The following is a 17,072-nucleotide window of genomic DNA, read 5'->3' as shown; positions in this document are numbered from 1 at the left end:
TTTTGAGAAGTGCAAATAAATTGATGCAGCTAAACTTGATCACTTTGTAAGAAATAACCTGTGTTATTTGTATTTGCTGGGGCCCATGTAATAAGTGCAAAAATAGTGAAAGAAAAACTATGACAGGCAATGTAAAACAGAATTTCTGATTTCCTTTGTATGGAAGCACGTTTTATGTTTCTCGTATCTGCAAATAACAGCAGGGTGTTTTTATTACAGACCATCTGCTTAGCAGTGCCTAAACATACAGTCATTTTCTTGAAATAGGCAAAGATTGATTTCCGCAGTGATTCCAGTGGGACTCAAAGTATAGCTTACTTCTTACTTCTTGTACTTGCTTTTTCCAGATAGCTGATTTTCTTTTCACTGAAAACCTATGAGTCAAATTCATTTTTAGTGAAGTAACTGAATGTCCTGGGTTCAGCAGTAGCAGCCATTTTTCTCCTCCTTGGTAGCTGGTGTAGTGCAGTGTTTTGACTCTCAGCTCGGGAACAGAGCTGATAACAAGGATGTTTTGGTTTGGCCAAGGACTTTGTGAGCCTCATGCTCTGCCAGGGAGGAGGGGGAGCCAGGAGGAAGCAGAGACAGGACACCTGACCCAAACTGACCAAAGAGGTATTCCATACCACAGCACGTCATGCCGGGGAGGTAACTGGGAGTTAGCCGGAAGGGCTGGGAGACTGCGGGGTTGGAGGAGGTATCGGACAGAGCTTGGTCGGGCTGGGGGGGTGAGTTATCGGTCGGCTGGTGGTGAGATGATGTATTCTCTTCCCTTGTTATTTCCTTTATCATTATTATCATTGGTGGTAGCAGTAGTGATTTGTGTTATACCTTAGTTACTAAACTGTTCTTATCTCAACCTGTGGGAGTTGCATTCTTTTCGATTTTCCTCTCCGTCCCTCCGAGAGCAGGGGGAGGGCAAGAAAGGGGGGGAAGTGAGCGAACGAATTACCTGACTGGGTTTAAACCACGACACTGAATTAGATGTAAATTTTGTCATGTTATATATTGCCTCACAATATGTGTTTAATGGAAGTTGGTTTTACCTTGGCAGAACAATTCTGTGGCAAGCTGACCAATTTATGTTGTATCCCAGAGAAGGAAATAAAAGAGATTGGCCAGGTTGAAGTTTTGAGAGGGTAAATCTGATTTCAGAATGCAGTCAGACTTCAAATTAATCCCTCCTATGTAGTTCAAAAGCCTGGGAAATCAATGGGCTCTGCTAATAATTTTTTTTTTTGTCTTTGCTTTTAATGCAAGTTTCTGCACAATTCAAAGGCTAATTATTCTCTCTCCAGTTGTTTTATCATGCAGTGCTGCAAAAGGATGAAAGGGATATTTTCCCCCCACCACATTTCAGTTGCTACTTCACAGGCCTTAATCTATTATCTTAGTATAGTTTGTGGTATTTTGATTATAATGCATTTATTTTCTTTTCAATATACCCCATAGTCTGCAGGCTATGCATATGATGTTAGACTCCACCAGCTGGGCTGCACCCAACTCCTGTTGGCATCAGCTCTGCTAGGACTGGGGATTACATCTCAGCACTGAGGGCTCTGTGCAGCCTCTTTTGCTTGATGCTCTTGTCCAAGAGTGAATTCCAGCCCATCAGCAAGTAATAACACTAGGGGAGGTGGAAAGGTGAGTCTGGGCTGCACATTGATGCCAGTATCACACAAACTGCCTGTCAGTAGCCCTGCTGGACTCCTTTAAGAACTGCTGCTGTAGTGTTGACATGGGTACAGGTATTGCTGGCAGATGAAATGTGCTTATTAAGCTGGCCCAGCCTTATGGTTCACCTGCTAGGTGGTCTCCCTGGACACAGTGACTGTTAGAAATCATGGTGAGATCTTTCAGTAGTGGATCACAAATGAGGGCACACCTGTGGCTTTTTCCTGTTTCTTCTCTCTGCTCTTGGTGAGAAGGAAGGTGTGACTAAATGAACATGGGAGCTTGCTTGGATCTATAAACTTCCAGCATGTGATCTGTGCTGAGTGGTGCTCTCCATGCTCCTGCCCATCACCAGTCCAAGGCTCTTGTAAGGTCCTTGAGTTAGGGCTCAGGTTCCATCAAATACCTATGTTTGTCTTTAGGGGTCCATCCCAGAATGAATGTGGGATCAACCCAAAAGATGAGGATTTCAGTCTTTCTAATGAGGCTGCGGTGGCACTTGACCAAGCATCCACCTGTATTCTGCTCTAGTATGCAGGACTCAGGTCTATTAAACTTCTGAGTAGGTTTCAAAGTGCGATGTCTTCTCCTCTTAGTTACAGTTGAGGAAGAAGTTGTGGGCTAGAGTTAGTGTGGTCCAAGTTAGGATTTTTCTGATTGGCTGGTTTTTTTTTCCTTTTTACACCAGGATTTCTTATTTTCTTGGTTTGGCATCAGCATGCAGAATAGGCCTTTTGTTGTAGTGAAGGTGTCAATACAATGCAACCGTTTGTTACCTCTTTCTGCTTCCCCTCTTGGTGCTGTGGCTATCAGGTGGGCTTTTGCATGGAAGCCATTGAAAGTGTTTGTGTTCTGTTTCACCAAGTAACGTGCAGCAGGAAAAATCACATACCATGATCTTGAATATTTTTTTTTTTTGTTAAACTTCTCTCTCATTTTGTCATCTTGAAGATAGTCTTGCATCTGTGGTCTGTATAAGATGTGCATAGAGGACAGCAGAGTGCTTTGGCTTGACTAGTTAATATACTGGCACAGCTTGCCAAGAGTGGCTGTGTATTTGGCTGGGCAATATAAATACTATTTTATATTGCCTTGGCCTTGGTTGCCTGTGTTAATACTCTATATGCATACAGACAGTATTTTGTCTTAGACAAGGATATTTATAAGGTTAAGAATGGTGTTGATCATGTCTGTTTTCCATCAAACAGTAACAGGAGAACTGAATGCTATGCTAACTAACAGTAGTAATTCTGGGATGTACTGAAATGGGTGGCATTTGGGCCTGGGCAGAGAAAGGAAGTTGGTTTTGGAGGCTCTCCACAGTCAATGCACTGTTTGTGTTTCCTCCTACTTGAGTTGGGAACGCACAGGTCTGTGTTCAGCCTGTAATTGTGCAGTATTGTGTGTTTTGGATCTTGTTTTTTTTTAGTAATTCATATGAAGCTCTGAGGTGCTCATTTTACACAGTCACTGTGTTTTCTGTCATTCACAGAAATAACACTGAGATTGATTCTTACTCAAATCCAAAAAATCTGGTCAGGGGAAACCTTGAATAAATACTGATGTCCTTTGGCCACAACTGCCATGCATTGAACCAGTACTACTTGAGCAGAGATGTGAAAGTGCAGCTATTTGGATATTCCCTGTGTTGGTGAACATGGTGTGTGGCTGTACAGGAAATCTTTTGTGTCATGTTGGTCTGTAGTACAGGTCTTGTGGACTTTTCTGCTGGGCTGTCATCTTTTTCATAAAAGGTGAGTCTTCTAAACATAAGAATGTACTAGGTTGTTGGTATTTTCCTGCAATAAGTGAACTTTTCAAGGCTATGGTTAAAAAAAGGTTCAATGTTTTTCTTATGGATGACATAAAAAATAAATGCCTGCTACTTCAAATTCAGTTTGGTTCCACAGTTCACTCCTGGTGTGTAAAATGTTCTAAGCAGGAGACAAGCTGTTCTTCAGGGTAAGTAAGTCAAACAAATCAAGCTAATTCCCTACCCTAGCGAAATACCTCCGAAATCCTACTGTTCTCAGGCTAGACAGCAGAGGGGCTGAAAAAGGAACTCTAATGATGTATTGCAACATCAAGTGGCATCCTCATTGGAAAAAAAAAAACTTGTTACTCTGAGTATTTGAGTGGTAGGAAACCATCCACTGTGATTTCTTTCACATTCACTGGAATAGGAGCTACAGCAGGTCAAGCAGACAAAGCTGAATGGGTTTTGGTGTCTCTGAAAGACAGGCTTAATAAAAGACCAATTGGCAAAACACAGTGCTCAAAGCTCTGATATAGCTGCTTTTATGTTTTCACATATGCTGCAGTCTTAAAACCAGGTGACTTTTCTATACATGCCAAGATGGGATTTTAGGAACTGAAGTCTATGTATCCAGTGATCTCTTTTTTTGGCATGATCCTTTTTCCTTTCATTCTAAATGTACTTAGAGCTGTGATGCAGGGTTTTAACTGAGTCTGCAGTTGAAGCCTGAGGGTATTCAGCACTTTTTAGAATAGGTCCAGAATGTCAGTACCTGGAAATATTTGAAAAACAGTTAAACAAGAGCAGCACAGTTCTTAAAGGAATTATACATCTACTCACTCTGTTTTGTGTTGCCTTTTTGTTGTGGGTTGTTTGGGGAGTGGGGGTGGGTGTTGGTGTTGTTTTGGGGGGGCTGTGTTTTTTTGTTTGGTTTGGTTTGGTTTGGGTTATTTTTGCTTGTATATTTTGTTTTTTTTAAAGTAATAAATACTTAAATAATTAATTAATAAGTTATTAATAAATTCTCCTGAGGTTTTTCAGGTCACAGCCAGCCGTACTGCAGAAAAGTTAAGTCATTGTCCCTCACTGTGTTTGGATGATTTCTGATTTCCTTCTTTCTCCCTTCTCTCTTAAAATTATTTTCTTCTACAGTCAGTGCCCTTTTGTATGGTATCAGGGTGGATTTTACTCATTTAGATTACAGGAAGGAACATAGGCTATAAATAGATGGTATGTATTCTGCTAACACCAGGAATACTGAAATAGCTCATCTTAAAAGACAGCCTTTCTGTACAGCCAGTTAACTGCAAAGCTCCTGGTTATTTTTGCAGAGGATGATCTTTAGCTGAGTGACTACTAATGCTGAATAGGCTGGTTCATAAGACTCAGCTATCAGGAGCATCCTGGTTTGGTTTGTTGTTATTTGTTTCCCTGCCATTATTAGTAGTTTTGTGTTTCTCCTGCAAGAGCAGAATTGTCCACACCTGCCACTCTGGAGTGCTCAGGCTGTAGCCGTAAGCTACAGCAATTCTTTGGTAAGGTGACAAGGATGTTGCTTCCAGCCCAAAGGTACTTAATTAAATAATGATTTGTAGCTTGTACCTGGCACCACTGGCATTGCTTGTGAATTTTCCCAAGCATTTCATATGGGCAACCTGAGCTGCTGTGGTTTTGCCTCAAGATCAAACAGCAGAATGGGAACAGAGTTTGGCCTTTCTAATCTGTGAATCACTGTGTTGGTGTACAGCAGACAGATGTCTTCCAAAAGATCTGCACGGTGGAGTGGTGTCTACTGTGGAAATTCTCAAATACAGTTGAGTTTCATATTGCGAGTTTCTTGTTACCTAAAATACTGTTAAATTGTGATGTGAAACAGGTTAAAATGGAAAACAGCCATGGGCCAGGATTAAGGCAATCCTGCAAGAAATTGTCCTTTCCCTGAAGAAGAAGGAGAACAAGTAGAGAATGTAAGGTGTGGGTTTAGATGGGATTTCGGTTTGCTTGGGGAGGAGGTGTCCTTCTTTTTTCTGTCCAGATTTTTCTTCCTTGGTATCAAATAATGAAGTTAGAGGGCACATTTGGTACTAAGTGAGGCTGGTTTGATGGGAGAATGCTGAAGACTTTCTTCAGTTGCCACACAGTCTCTCTGCTACTAACAATTTCAAGATTTAGCCAATAGTTGGCGCACACATACAGCATTTGTTGGGGGTTTAACCCTATTTAGAGTCAGAGAATAACATATGATTATTTATTATTATTTTATGCTTTTTTTTTTTCCTGTCAACTATGAAAATGGCCCTTTTCTTCGAACAGGACTAAACCAGAAAAAGTAATGAGAGGTCAAAGGAGTCATAGAACAAGTGCATTTTCCCTCCACTGCAGTTATAAACTGTGTCAGATGAAGTTTGCAGCCACACAGTAAGAAGCATCCCTGTCTCAGAGCAGTGACAGAGAAGTGGGGGGACCCTTCTGTCCTGAGGGCCTTTCCCCAGGCAGAGCTATAGGCAGCTTGGCCACAGCACAAAGAGGTGATGTGACTATCAAAAACACTTACATGCATCTTGGAGCAAGGAGACGCTTCCTGGAGGCTGTGTCTGTCACCGTGGCAGCAATTGCTTCTGTGCCACCCCAGTTCCCATATAATGAAATCACTACCACTTGCCTTTTCTTTACCCTTACGTGGTGCCTTCGGCCTCTGCTCCTCTTGGTCACTCAGATCAGGGTTTAGAGAGCAGCTCCTCCTGGCCGTGTCACATGACCCCTTTTAGTGTGGCACCTTAGGTGACTGTCTACCTTCCCTAAGCTCCAGGCACTGAGTTACTGGTCTGATTCCCTCCCCCTCAATCTGATGCAGGGCAGCAGCAATGAGGTGTCTCCTGCATTCACCAGTGCTGCAGGCTGAGAGCAGGGAAGGTGAGCATTGCCATAACCTGCACTGCCTTTGTGTCCAGCTCACCGCCCTCAGGCACATGGCTGTATGATCTGCAGTTGCTGATCAACTCCTGGTTTTTAAGGTTAAGGAAGAAAGGTGAAGAAGAAAAAAATGGTGTACTGCTTTAAAGGTAAGTGAATGCTTGTGTATATAGAATAAGGACTTCATTTGTGCTGCCAAACAGAGTTAAAGTGGTGAAATAGTGCGTGATGTGCTGTCAAATAGTGAAGGGCTGTTACGTAAAGGTTTAAATGACTTTTTTCATCTGTCTGCTTAGGAGGAACATGCATCTGGCAAAATTTTGAGAAGGCTCAAGGCGTTAAAGAAAGCTCATCTAAATAAAGGAGGGTTAACGTGACATTGCAGTTACTTAATCCTGTATTGTCCTGCCATGTGACTGCGGGATACTGAAGTGCAGCGTTTCTTTTGCCTGCTGCACAGATTATGGTTTTCTTGTCATCCCTTAGGGTCAGTTGCTTTGTTAAACCTGCAATGGGAAGGAAACAGAGGGGCAGCAAACTTTTTACAGCAAGGCTTCAAGGTACAGTGATATTTCCAAGACACTCTGACAAGCTCACAGGCTGAAGAATGAATCCAAGGCAAACCCTGCTTTCAGCTTTTGGACTGGTACCAGACTCAAGGAGAACTATCCTGTTAAAGTCAGCTATTCAAAATGAACTGGAAACATCTGGATTTATTCAGAGCAGTTTATCAGCTATTTGTTTGACTTCTATCAAGTTTAGTTTTCAGAGCAGCAAGCTAAAGCCTGAAAATTTGTGTCAAATGTCTTGCATGTGTCAAATGTACTGCATAGTAGCAGCAACTTGCTGCTTTCTTGCACCAAGTTTACAGTTTTAATTGCAAAGCTTCATTTATCTTGTAGATTAAGATCCTGATGTATTAAATCCATTAGTGAGAGATGGATGTAAACAGCTTCCAGTTTTATGTTTGATTTCAAACAGAACTGCAATATGTTGATGTGCCAGATTTGCTTCTGAAGTGATTCCAAACTAATCCTTGGACTGTCAGTAAGCTGCTTTTTTTTTGCTAAGTTTGTCACAGTGTTCATGATGTGCAGGACTGCATATTCATACAGAATCATTTAATTTAAACTCCTTATTGGAACATCTTGTTTAAATGGGGAAGTGACTACCCTAGACTATGACAACAGGATATATGAATGGAGGAAGTCTTGGAAAACGTTGCTATTCCAGGTGGCATCGTGTGGACAGTGGAGAAGACGATGGGCACCCAGAGTGCTATGGAGGAGAGGAAGAGGGCAGGGAGCACAGGATGACCCCATTTGAGAAACTAATGCATGACATGTCCCAGAATGAAAAAGTGGTGAGAGAATTAACCCTGGGAAAGAGAATTGGCTTCTATCGAGTCAGAGGAGAAATAGGAAGTGGCAGTTTCTCACAAGTGAAGATCGGAATTCATTCCCTAGTCAAAGGTAGGCACTGGTGTGTGTGTCACCTGTGTTCTGATGCCCTTGTTCTGAATGTATACAAATGGCCCTCTTTGGAAAGAAAGATGCTGTCTGAACGTTATGTTTCTTGTTTTGTTGTTGTTGAGTGCCTCTGAAGTACAGTCACAGGTAAATGCTTGCATTTGTACCAGCTTTTAAAGAAACCATAAGCATTTTCTCTAGATGGCAACTATTAAACAAAAGTTTATCTCTGTAGTTCTCGGAGTTGACACATCCCATACCATGCCTCAAACACTCCACACTTCGAAGCATCGTGTTGTGTTTGCCCTCCTACAACTTGTCCTGCCCATCTGCCCTCCTCCCTGCCCCAGCTCATGGGCTGCAGGGCTGTATGTGGTGAACCCTCAAGGGCAGCCTGGGTAGGGGTGCTCCTGCCCACTGACAGGGTTAGCCAGGCTGCCTTTGTTTTATTGCCACTTTAACTAGTATGGACAAAGCCTTTATTTGGTCACAGTAAACTTGGTGAGAAATGTTATGTCTGCTTTGCTGGCTCATGTGCAGGTGGATCAATACTGCAAAAAGCTGGGACAGGGCTATAGGTGTAGGCTGAGCAGGGCCAGGGAAATGAGTTCTGGTACAGCCAACCCAGGGTTTGTGTTGAATTATCAATGATTTTTTTTAGTACAGAGAAGCATCCTATATACTGCTTCTAGGAAGAACATGAAAGGCAAGGTAACTGCAGGAGACACCTCAGTTATAGGTATAACTAAGAACTTGTCTTCATCTCTCCTGTCTCTCTTCTGCTTCTGACTGTCTGACAATAACAGAAACTGTTCTTGTTTTCCCTCAGGAATGACTGGTTTTCCCCATATCTCTGTTTTCTACTATCTTTTTTTCTCATAGACTTTTCCTTCCCTCCATCATCTTACAGGAAAGAGAATGAGGTACACCCCAAAGCCTTCATGCACTGTTACCTGTTGTTGTTTTCTCTAACCACCTCTTTCAGCCCTCACTGCAGATGTGCGAAAGCTCACATTCATCCCTCGTGTGCAGCAGTTGCTGCACTGGGAATCAAAGTGGGGAGCTAATGGTATTTATTTTTTCCAAATCTAAACCTGGTTTAACAGGGCGTGCATTTTTGGTTTTGCTTGTTTCAGCAAAGCATCTATGTTCTACTTGGCCCACAGCGAGTTATTTCCTCTTCTGTGACTGTTTTTTTTCTTCCAGAGAAAACTGTGTTTACTGTTGGAGGAAATGCTCCTTTTGTACTGGGAACAGGAGAAATGCTAATGAAGTTATAAATTTGATCTGGGTGGACCTTTTACCTGTCAAACTTAGTTAGGAGACAGGATGCTTTAACATTTAAATAGAGCTGATTGATTGAAAAACTTTGAACTTCAATGAATACAGTAAGTTTGGATAAACTAATACCAAAATAAAATGAGTAATTTTTTAAAAGTACTTTTTCAACAGAAATGTCTCAAATTATGTTTTCTTATGTTTGCTAGTAGCTTTTTTTGTTAAAATGTTCACTGGGCAAGGAGTTAATTTCTTGATACTAAGTTTGCAACTGTCATGAGGAAGGAAGGATTCAAGATAAACATCTTCTGACTCAGTCTGTCCTGGTAACATACACTATGTGGATAGGAGAACAGGATCGTGCACCCATGCATGCACATGCACAACCCCACCACCCACAAAGAGGAGTCTTTTTTGCCAGTGGATGCACACCATTGTGTTGTTAATGAAGTGATGTTCCTGCACAGTGCTAATGAGTACAAGTTGGTTTTGTTTGTTGTTGTTGTTTTTTTTTTTTGCTTATTATACAAACACAAAGGCTTTGTTATTAATTCTTTTTGAGTCCCTGTGATAGGGGAAGGAGTATGTGTGGGGGAACTGTTCAGCTCTTCAGTTACTGTCATGGTGTTAAGTTCTAAGTATGGTCTTTTCTCTTTCCATGTTACCACATATGAAAAAAGGAAACAATTGTTCTTTACTAAGATGAGCTTTTGTAACAATTACATGTGTGTGCTGTTCTGTATCCCTTGTGGTCTCTTGTGGCTGGGTAATGGGAAGAAGTTTTCTAAAGGGAGAAACAAAAAAACTGCAGTATATCATACTGGTTGAAGGGATGAAGAACCTTGTTTCTCTCACAAGGGCTGTCTTGGTTGCTTAGAGGATACAGGAAAATCTTCAGTGCTATGATGTGCACTGAGTTATTCAGAAGCGTTGCCCATTTTATTAACCTGAATTTTGGCAGAGTTTTTCTCCAGAGCCCTGAAGAGTTGCTTGTAAGGACTGTTCAGTTACGAAGCTCTGTGTAACCTTCATTTTATATACCTTCCAGCTGACAAATGTAGGGTGAAAGCACAGCTGAATAGATGCAATTAAGAGCATCCAAAATTTACAGCTAGTAAAAACCCAATCTAATGTGAAACATCAGTTGCAAAGGCAGTTATATCCAGGTATCTAGTTTCCTTATTCTTTTTTTTTCTTGCTGTCCAAGCAATTTTAACTTGGTTCTGTTTGTGTTTTGTTTCCTTTTGCCATCATAGCGCACACCACTTCTTCCTGAAGTGATTTCTCGTAATATTTCAGATAGTTCTTTTCAAACCTCAGCATATACTGCATATAGTCAATTAAAATCTCTTGCCACTCAGTTTTAGCATTTTGGTAAATATGCTTGCTGCTAAAAATGCCCTTCTGTTCAGCGCTGCTGCCATGCAAGGGTAATTTGTGGTTTATAGACCAAGGGGTTTTTTTTGAAGCAGCAGGAACGAGTTTAAAAAAAGAAAAGGAGGGTATTGGGGTTTTTACCCTTTTGGAAGGGCTGGTTTTCTTATTTCGTTGCATACCATGCATATACAATTGCAGTGATGCAGATTTAAAGGAGCTCAGTCCTTGTGTGTGAACAGCATCAGGCCCTTCTGGTTTAGATGTTTTCTTTCTTTTTTATTCCACCTCCTTTCTCTTTTAAAGCCTTGAAAGAAAACTGACCAGGAGGAGTAGTACATTCCAGAGAAAGGAAAGAGAAGGAATTTAACCTAAAAGATTATATTTTTTTTTAAAGCCTAAATGCCTCCAACTTCTATAAATTAAGATGTAATGATGCAATTACATACTTAAGATTGTAAGAACTGTTATCCTTGTAGTATCTCAGCATTTAGTTGTGCAAGTGTTACCTAAGAATGCCCTTTCCTCTTGGTTTAGGTGATCAATATGCTACCAATGTGACAAGGGTTTTAGTCTTTCACCCCTAGGTCATCAATCAGAGCTCTGCCAGGATCAGCGTCATGTGTGGTTACTGTTCAATAGCTGCATTTCCTCCCAGTTCACCACCAGCACCACGCAACAGTACGTACCTGGTTTCCTAAGGGGCTCACGAGAAAGTGTGGAGCAGGTCAGAGAGATGCAGAGTGGGGAAGACTGCCCAGTCTCAGCACAAGGCTCCCTGCTGACAATAGGCACATCAAGGGACAACGCATCACCTTTCACAAGAATCACATTTGCTTGGAAATCTGCACTTTAGTAGGGAGATCAATTTATACATGTATGTTACTACGAAAGGTAAATACCCCAAACATGGAGTTTTCTTGATCTGTACAGATATATATGTATATGTATCCTTAACACTTCCTTTAGATAGCAATGAAATACTAAACTTGAGTTAAATAACTTTATAATATTTAGTAAAAAATATTTTGAATGCTTTTATACCAGAGCACATGTACAAATGTGATAGCCCTCTAACTCTTACAGCAGGAAGTAAACAATACTTTTTTTTTTTCATTTACTGCTATGTACTAGATACCAAGGTGAAGTGGGTGTTTTCCTGGAAGATTTTATGGAAGTGATTGTTAAGATATCTGTGAATGTTTAACTAAGATATTCTTGGGGAAAAACCTCCTTCCCAGGAATAAACAGTTGTTTTTACTGCCATGATCCAATTTAATTTTGCTTTCCTGACAAGTTATACAAAGCCACTGTAAACCTATTTTAAACAGGCTAATCCTTCACATACCAGATGCATTCAGTAGAGTGTAGAAAAAAGCCATAACCTACCAGTTAAAACGGAAACATGAGGGCAGTTGCGATTGATCTTTTCATTCTGCTCTGAGCTACCCTGATGATATGGTGCAGCAGAAAACTTGTATCTGGTTTGTGGCCCTTGGCTTCTCTGTGGATAGGCTACAGAAACATGTAGAACTTAACAGCAGCTTTGTATTACCAGGACAGCATAAGACAACTAGATTTGCTGTTTTACAGGATCCCTGGAACTTATGCTACCTCACTGTGTTCTTTCCCTTCCTCAGAATCTGTGTGTGATGTGGATTCATGGCCCACATTGTGTGGCATACACACATAAAAAATGTACTTTTCCTGTATTCTGTACAGTACCAAGAACTACTCATACATGAACCTGCTGGAAAAATTGACACTGCTATCCTGAGAAAGACAAACCTCTACAACACTGACTTTGGTAACTGAGAATTCAGGAAGGAAGATACAGGATAAAAAATTAGGGAAAAGTTCTGTAAGTCACACCAACTTAAAAACACCTCTCCATGATTAACCTGCAGGTTATTGCCAGAGACCCAAAATTTCACCCAAGTTTGTCTGTCTGCTCTGAAACAAAGCACCTAAATTTGACACCTCCATTAGTCTGGAACTACCAGGCTCAGGCCTGGCTCATCTGAAGAGCTCACAACAAAAGCGTGGACCTTCTCTACCAGCATTAGACACCAAAAGCAGATGATGCAACTGTGGCCATCAGTCACATACTAGCCTGACAGCAGCGGAGCATACTAAGGCAGCAGATGATTTGATCATCCCTTGCAATACACTACCAGACTTCAGCTGCCTCAGCAGTGGGTAGGATGACATAGACAAGGGCATGTGTGTGTGTGAAAGTCTGCAGGGCTTAGTAGGCCTCTGCAGCTTAGTTTATACTGATCAGTGGTGGAATTTCATTGCATTTCTGTAGCCAAGGATTGTTGTGAGTAGATGGAATTAGCATCTGTACCTGTTGCATTAAAAACATGGAAAAACATTCTTCTTTTCAGAGAAAGTCGCAATAAAGATTTTGGACAAGACGAAGTTAGACCAGAAGACTCAACGCTTGCTGTCTCGTGAGATATCCAGCATGGAAAAACTGCACCACCCAAATATCATCAGACTGTATGAAGTTGTGGAGACGCTCTCAAAACTGCACCTGGTGATGGAGTATGCAGGAGGTGGGGAGCTCTTCACTAAAATCAGTACAGAAGGCAAGCTGCTAGAAACGGAATGTAAAATAATCTTCTCCCAGATTGTGTCTGCTGTGAAGCACATGGTAAGTTGATCTTCTACAGATTTGTTGCCTGTCACTGCAGTAGCAGATTTTGTGGATGTATTTTTTTGGTTTTCAACTAATAGGTTTACTCTTACCAAGATTTCAGGCCGGTGTTTCTGAACAGCAAACAGCTACAGAAAAAAAAGATGTCTTAAAGGTATCAGAGCTTCCACATGCACCTCCAGTGACTGCTCCCTGTTGACAGCTTTAGGGAGGAGTCTGACCTGCGATTCACCTGGTGGGTGGAACCATCCCTTCAGCAACAGTATTCTGTTGTCTGCTTTAAGTTAGTGCAGGGGCCAGCTAACACATCTTCATTTCCTCCCTCCAGCTATTTCAAAACATAGGATCAGTGACTCTTCTGCTAGAAGTGTTCCACAGAAGAGGTTTGTCAGGTGTTGCAAAGTCTAACTTGCTTGTTAATGAATGTGGGAAACTGGCACTTAAAACAGTTGATTCCCAATCCTTGCTTTGGCACAGATATGTGAAGTTTAACACCCAGCAAGTCACTCCCCCTTGCCTACTCTTCAGTATCTGGGTTTAGTATGATGCTATTTATGTAGAGCCCAAAGTATCTTGTAAAGGCATAATAGAAGCAATAAACTACTTCAGTACCATCTCCTCTGAACTTTGTGTAGTAACTATAGCTACTTCAAGCAACAGCATAAAACCACGGGAAAGCTTTTCTGCAGGACTGAGAAATAAAAGCGGTGCGCATTAAAACTTGCCTCAGGGTGCCCCCCAGTGGTCTGTAGTCTGCCACAGCCTCAAGCAAATTCAAAAGCAAGGGTGTTCCCCAGTCAGGCTTCTAGAAACTGCAGTACAAGCTGTTCATGTATAAACAGTCTGCATCTTTACATATTCTGACAAAACTATAAAATCTCCTGTAAGTGCTGGATTACCTCCTACTCCTTTTCCATAGGACAGGTACTCTGCAGCTACTGGAACTTACATTTTAAGATGACGTCTATTTCTTAGCATTAAGCCCAAACCTACCTAGCTGGCCAACCTCTTCACTTGGACACCCAGACTTCTACAAAATATTTTAATTTTGCTAAGCCACAAAATCCAGGCTACTTAAATCCCATCTCAGTGCTGCCAGTCCACAGTGAGGACGGAAGATCTCTGCCATCATTGATAGCAGTTTAAAAAACTTAGGATGCTGAAGGTTTTCCTTATTGCCTTCAGACACTGCACTTTGTTACTTCCAAAGGTGGGGCAGACTGCTCAGACACATCAATTGTTCTTGCTGGTTCAAACATGCAGCTAAACCCTTACTTAATGAGGACAGGTATATATCACCACTAAGCAGAGAAAATTCAGTTTGAGTCCTTGGCTACTTCTGGCATTTCCAAGGGAAATAATGTACAAGTTACAGTGTATGTATTTACTTTAGACTCTAAAAGTAGAAGATGCTACTGAACTTGGTGTCACGAGGTTATTTCTTGCAACAAGAAATGCCACAAGGCACAAGTGCATGGTCCTTTCCTCCTGCCACCACCAGTTCCTTACAGGACATTAGATCATGCAACAGAATTGTAGTGTCCTTCTTACTTTATCTGTGATTACAATCACTTGGTAAACACTTTCACTTTGTAAGTCCAGAAGCTTGCAATATATACAAAATTGCAATTATTTTTGTTAGTTGCATCATTACAGAAATGTAGTAATTGCTAAAGCAAGGGTTCTGAACCCTGAAAAAAATTACAGATTTTGCACATGAAGATACCTGGTCTTTTAGGATTAGCCATGATGCCAGAGATCTGCTTCATGAAAATACTCGATACTAGTTAACAAGTTGAGAAAGCTATCATTAAAAACCCCAGCATCCTTCTTCCCATCTTTTCTACCTACCCTATTGGTTTTGTATCAGTAGAGAATTAATTTTCTTTAAATACTTTAACTTTTCAACTTCATTGAGAACTTTCCCATGAACAAGCTAATACCAAATCTTCCCCCTGTTCTGCAGCATGAGAATAATATCATTCACCGGGACTTAAAAGCAGAAAATGTCTTCTACACAAGTAACACCTGCGTTAAGGTGGGAGACTTTGGATTCAGCACAGTAAGTAAAAGAGATGAAACTTTAAATACTTTTTGTGGCTCTCCTCCTTACGCTGCCCCTGAACTCTTCCGAGATGAAAACTATATTGGCATTTACGTAGACATCTGGGCACTGGGAATCCTGTTATACTTCATGACAACGGGTATTATGCCATTTCGGGCAGATACAGTGGCCAAACTGAAAAAGTGCATTCTTGAAGGGACATACAGTTTGCCTTCCTGCCTCTCAGAAACTTGCCAGAAACTGATAAAAGGAGTCCTTCAGCCAGTACCAACCAAACGATACTCCGTCAAACTTATCATGAACAGTGAATGGATGCAAGGGATACAGTACCCCAGACCTCTACAGCCCTTTAAACTGGATCCGAGGTACTTATCAGACATCAGTGCACTCAAAGAGGAAGATATTGAAGTCAAAAATATTCTTGAAGATCTGGGAATCACAGAAGAGCACATTCAAAACAACCGGGGAAGAGATGCACGCAGCTCAGTAACAGGGGTCTACAGAATCGTTCTGCACAAAGTTCAGAAGAAAAGGGCACTCGAATGTGTTCCTATCATGTCCCATTCAGACCCCAAAGAACAAGACCTGAGGGGAGGAATCCATTCTTACAGCAGGATGAACACATCCAAGCTGTGTTCTATTCTATAAACTGCACTGCAGGCTTTATAATTTGCATATTTAACAAAGGGTTTTATTAACAAGTTCTGGCACCACATTTTTTTGTAACTTTTGAATAAACCAAGAATGCCTATCTCCTCTGCATTTCTCCACTCACAGTGAAGTGCGCAAATACAGAGCTCTCATTTGTTTGCCCCTTGCTCCAGAGACTTGGTATAGCCAGTACAAGAACCCTAGCAAGTGGAACAGGTAAGAGATCATTAGTTGAAGTGACCTTTTAGCAAAGGTCAAACAGTACTGCATTTAACATACTACAGGCATGTTACAGCTAAGATCTTGAAAAGTTGGGCCTCAGCTTGACACAATTGTACCACTACAAACCAGAACAGTTTTTTGCAGAAAACTAAACTTAAGCAGAAACCAGACTATAATCTAAACAACTGTAAATTCTTTAAAACTTCTCAGCAAATTAAACATGGGTAAGTGTATAACAGAGCTCTATGGGCTTTAAAATTGTATTTAAAAAAAACAGCAGTGGTGTTGATGACCACCATTCCCAATTTGTCACAATTGCAAAAGGCAAATTAGGATATGCTGCTTGAACCCTACATGTGTGGTCACAATTCCTATTGCAGAACTGGTTGGGCTACCACCTTCCATTACTTGGATGATTCCAGCAGCTTGGACTCCAGCTGCACTCCAATAAAGAAAGATTTAACTGTACTCCAACTCACGTAGTTTTAAACTCTTGCTATAGCTCTAAGTATCAGTAAGCTGGACGCAACCAGTAACAAAATCTGCTTATAGATTGAGCATTACAAGCTGTACCAACTCCTGCAATTATACTTTGGCAGCAACAGCTGATTCTGACCACTGCAAGTTAAAAGTCGGCTAGCCTGACAACTCCTATTTTTCCAAGCATCACCAAGATGTAGATACTCTGATTTTCAGCTTTAATCGTTTATTTTATATTTTTATCCTCAACATGATGAGCTCCAATGCAAACGTTGGAAGAACGTGCAGTACCTACCCTTCTCCAAACAGGCACAACTGACATACCCAAGCTAAGAGGCAGAGCCCGTCCTACTTTAGTTAAGGAAAGTAAACTAATACAAGGCTTAGAGGTACAGCTGGTGCTTTCAAATTTAAGGGCAGGATGTCTCATCTGTTATGGGGAACTGATGAGATGATAAGTTGACTTTAAAAGGGCTAATTAATGTAAATGAGCCACAAAATGACTGAAAAGCCACCCCTGGTAAACAG

General features: G+C 41.2%; 1 protein-coding gene across 1 annotated transcript; it reads left to right on the top strand.

Moving 5' to 3' along the window:
* The first annotated feature begins 6,080 nt into the window (after positions 1-6,080).
* NIM1K (NIM1 serine/threonine protein kinase) lies at positions 6,081-15,941 on the top strand. The gene is made up of 4 exons (XM_062621791.1): positions 6,081-6,492; positions 6,640-7,815; positions 12,855-13,123; positions 15,093-15,941. Exons 2-4 carry the CDS (start codon positions 7,524-7,526, stop codon positions 15,837-15,839), a joined length of 1,308 nt encoding a protein of 435 aa, XP_062477775.1. The 5' UTR covers positions 6,081-6,492; positions 6,640-7,523; the 3' UTR covers positions 15,840-15,941.
* The last annotated feature ends 1,131 nt before the right edge of the window (positions 15,942-17,072 follow it).

The sequence above is a fragment of the Pezoporus occidentalis genome, unplaced genomic scaffold, assembly GCF_034315485.1.
Source record: "Pezoporus occidentalis ecotype Australia unplaced genomic scaffold, CSIRO_AGI_Poc_V1 ctg234, whole genome shotgun sequence".
NCBI lineage: Eukaryota > Metazoa > Chordata > Aves > Psittaciformes > Psittacidae > Pezoporus > Pezoporus occidentalis.
This window is presented reverse-complemented; position numbering and strand designations above follow the sequence as displayed.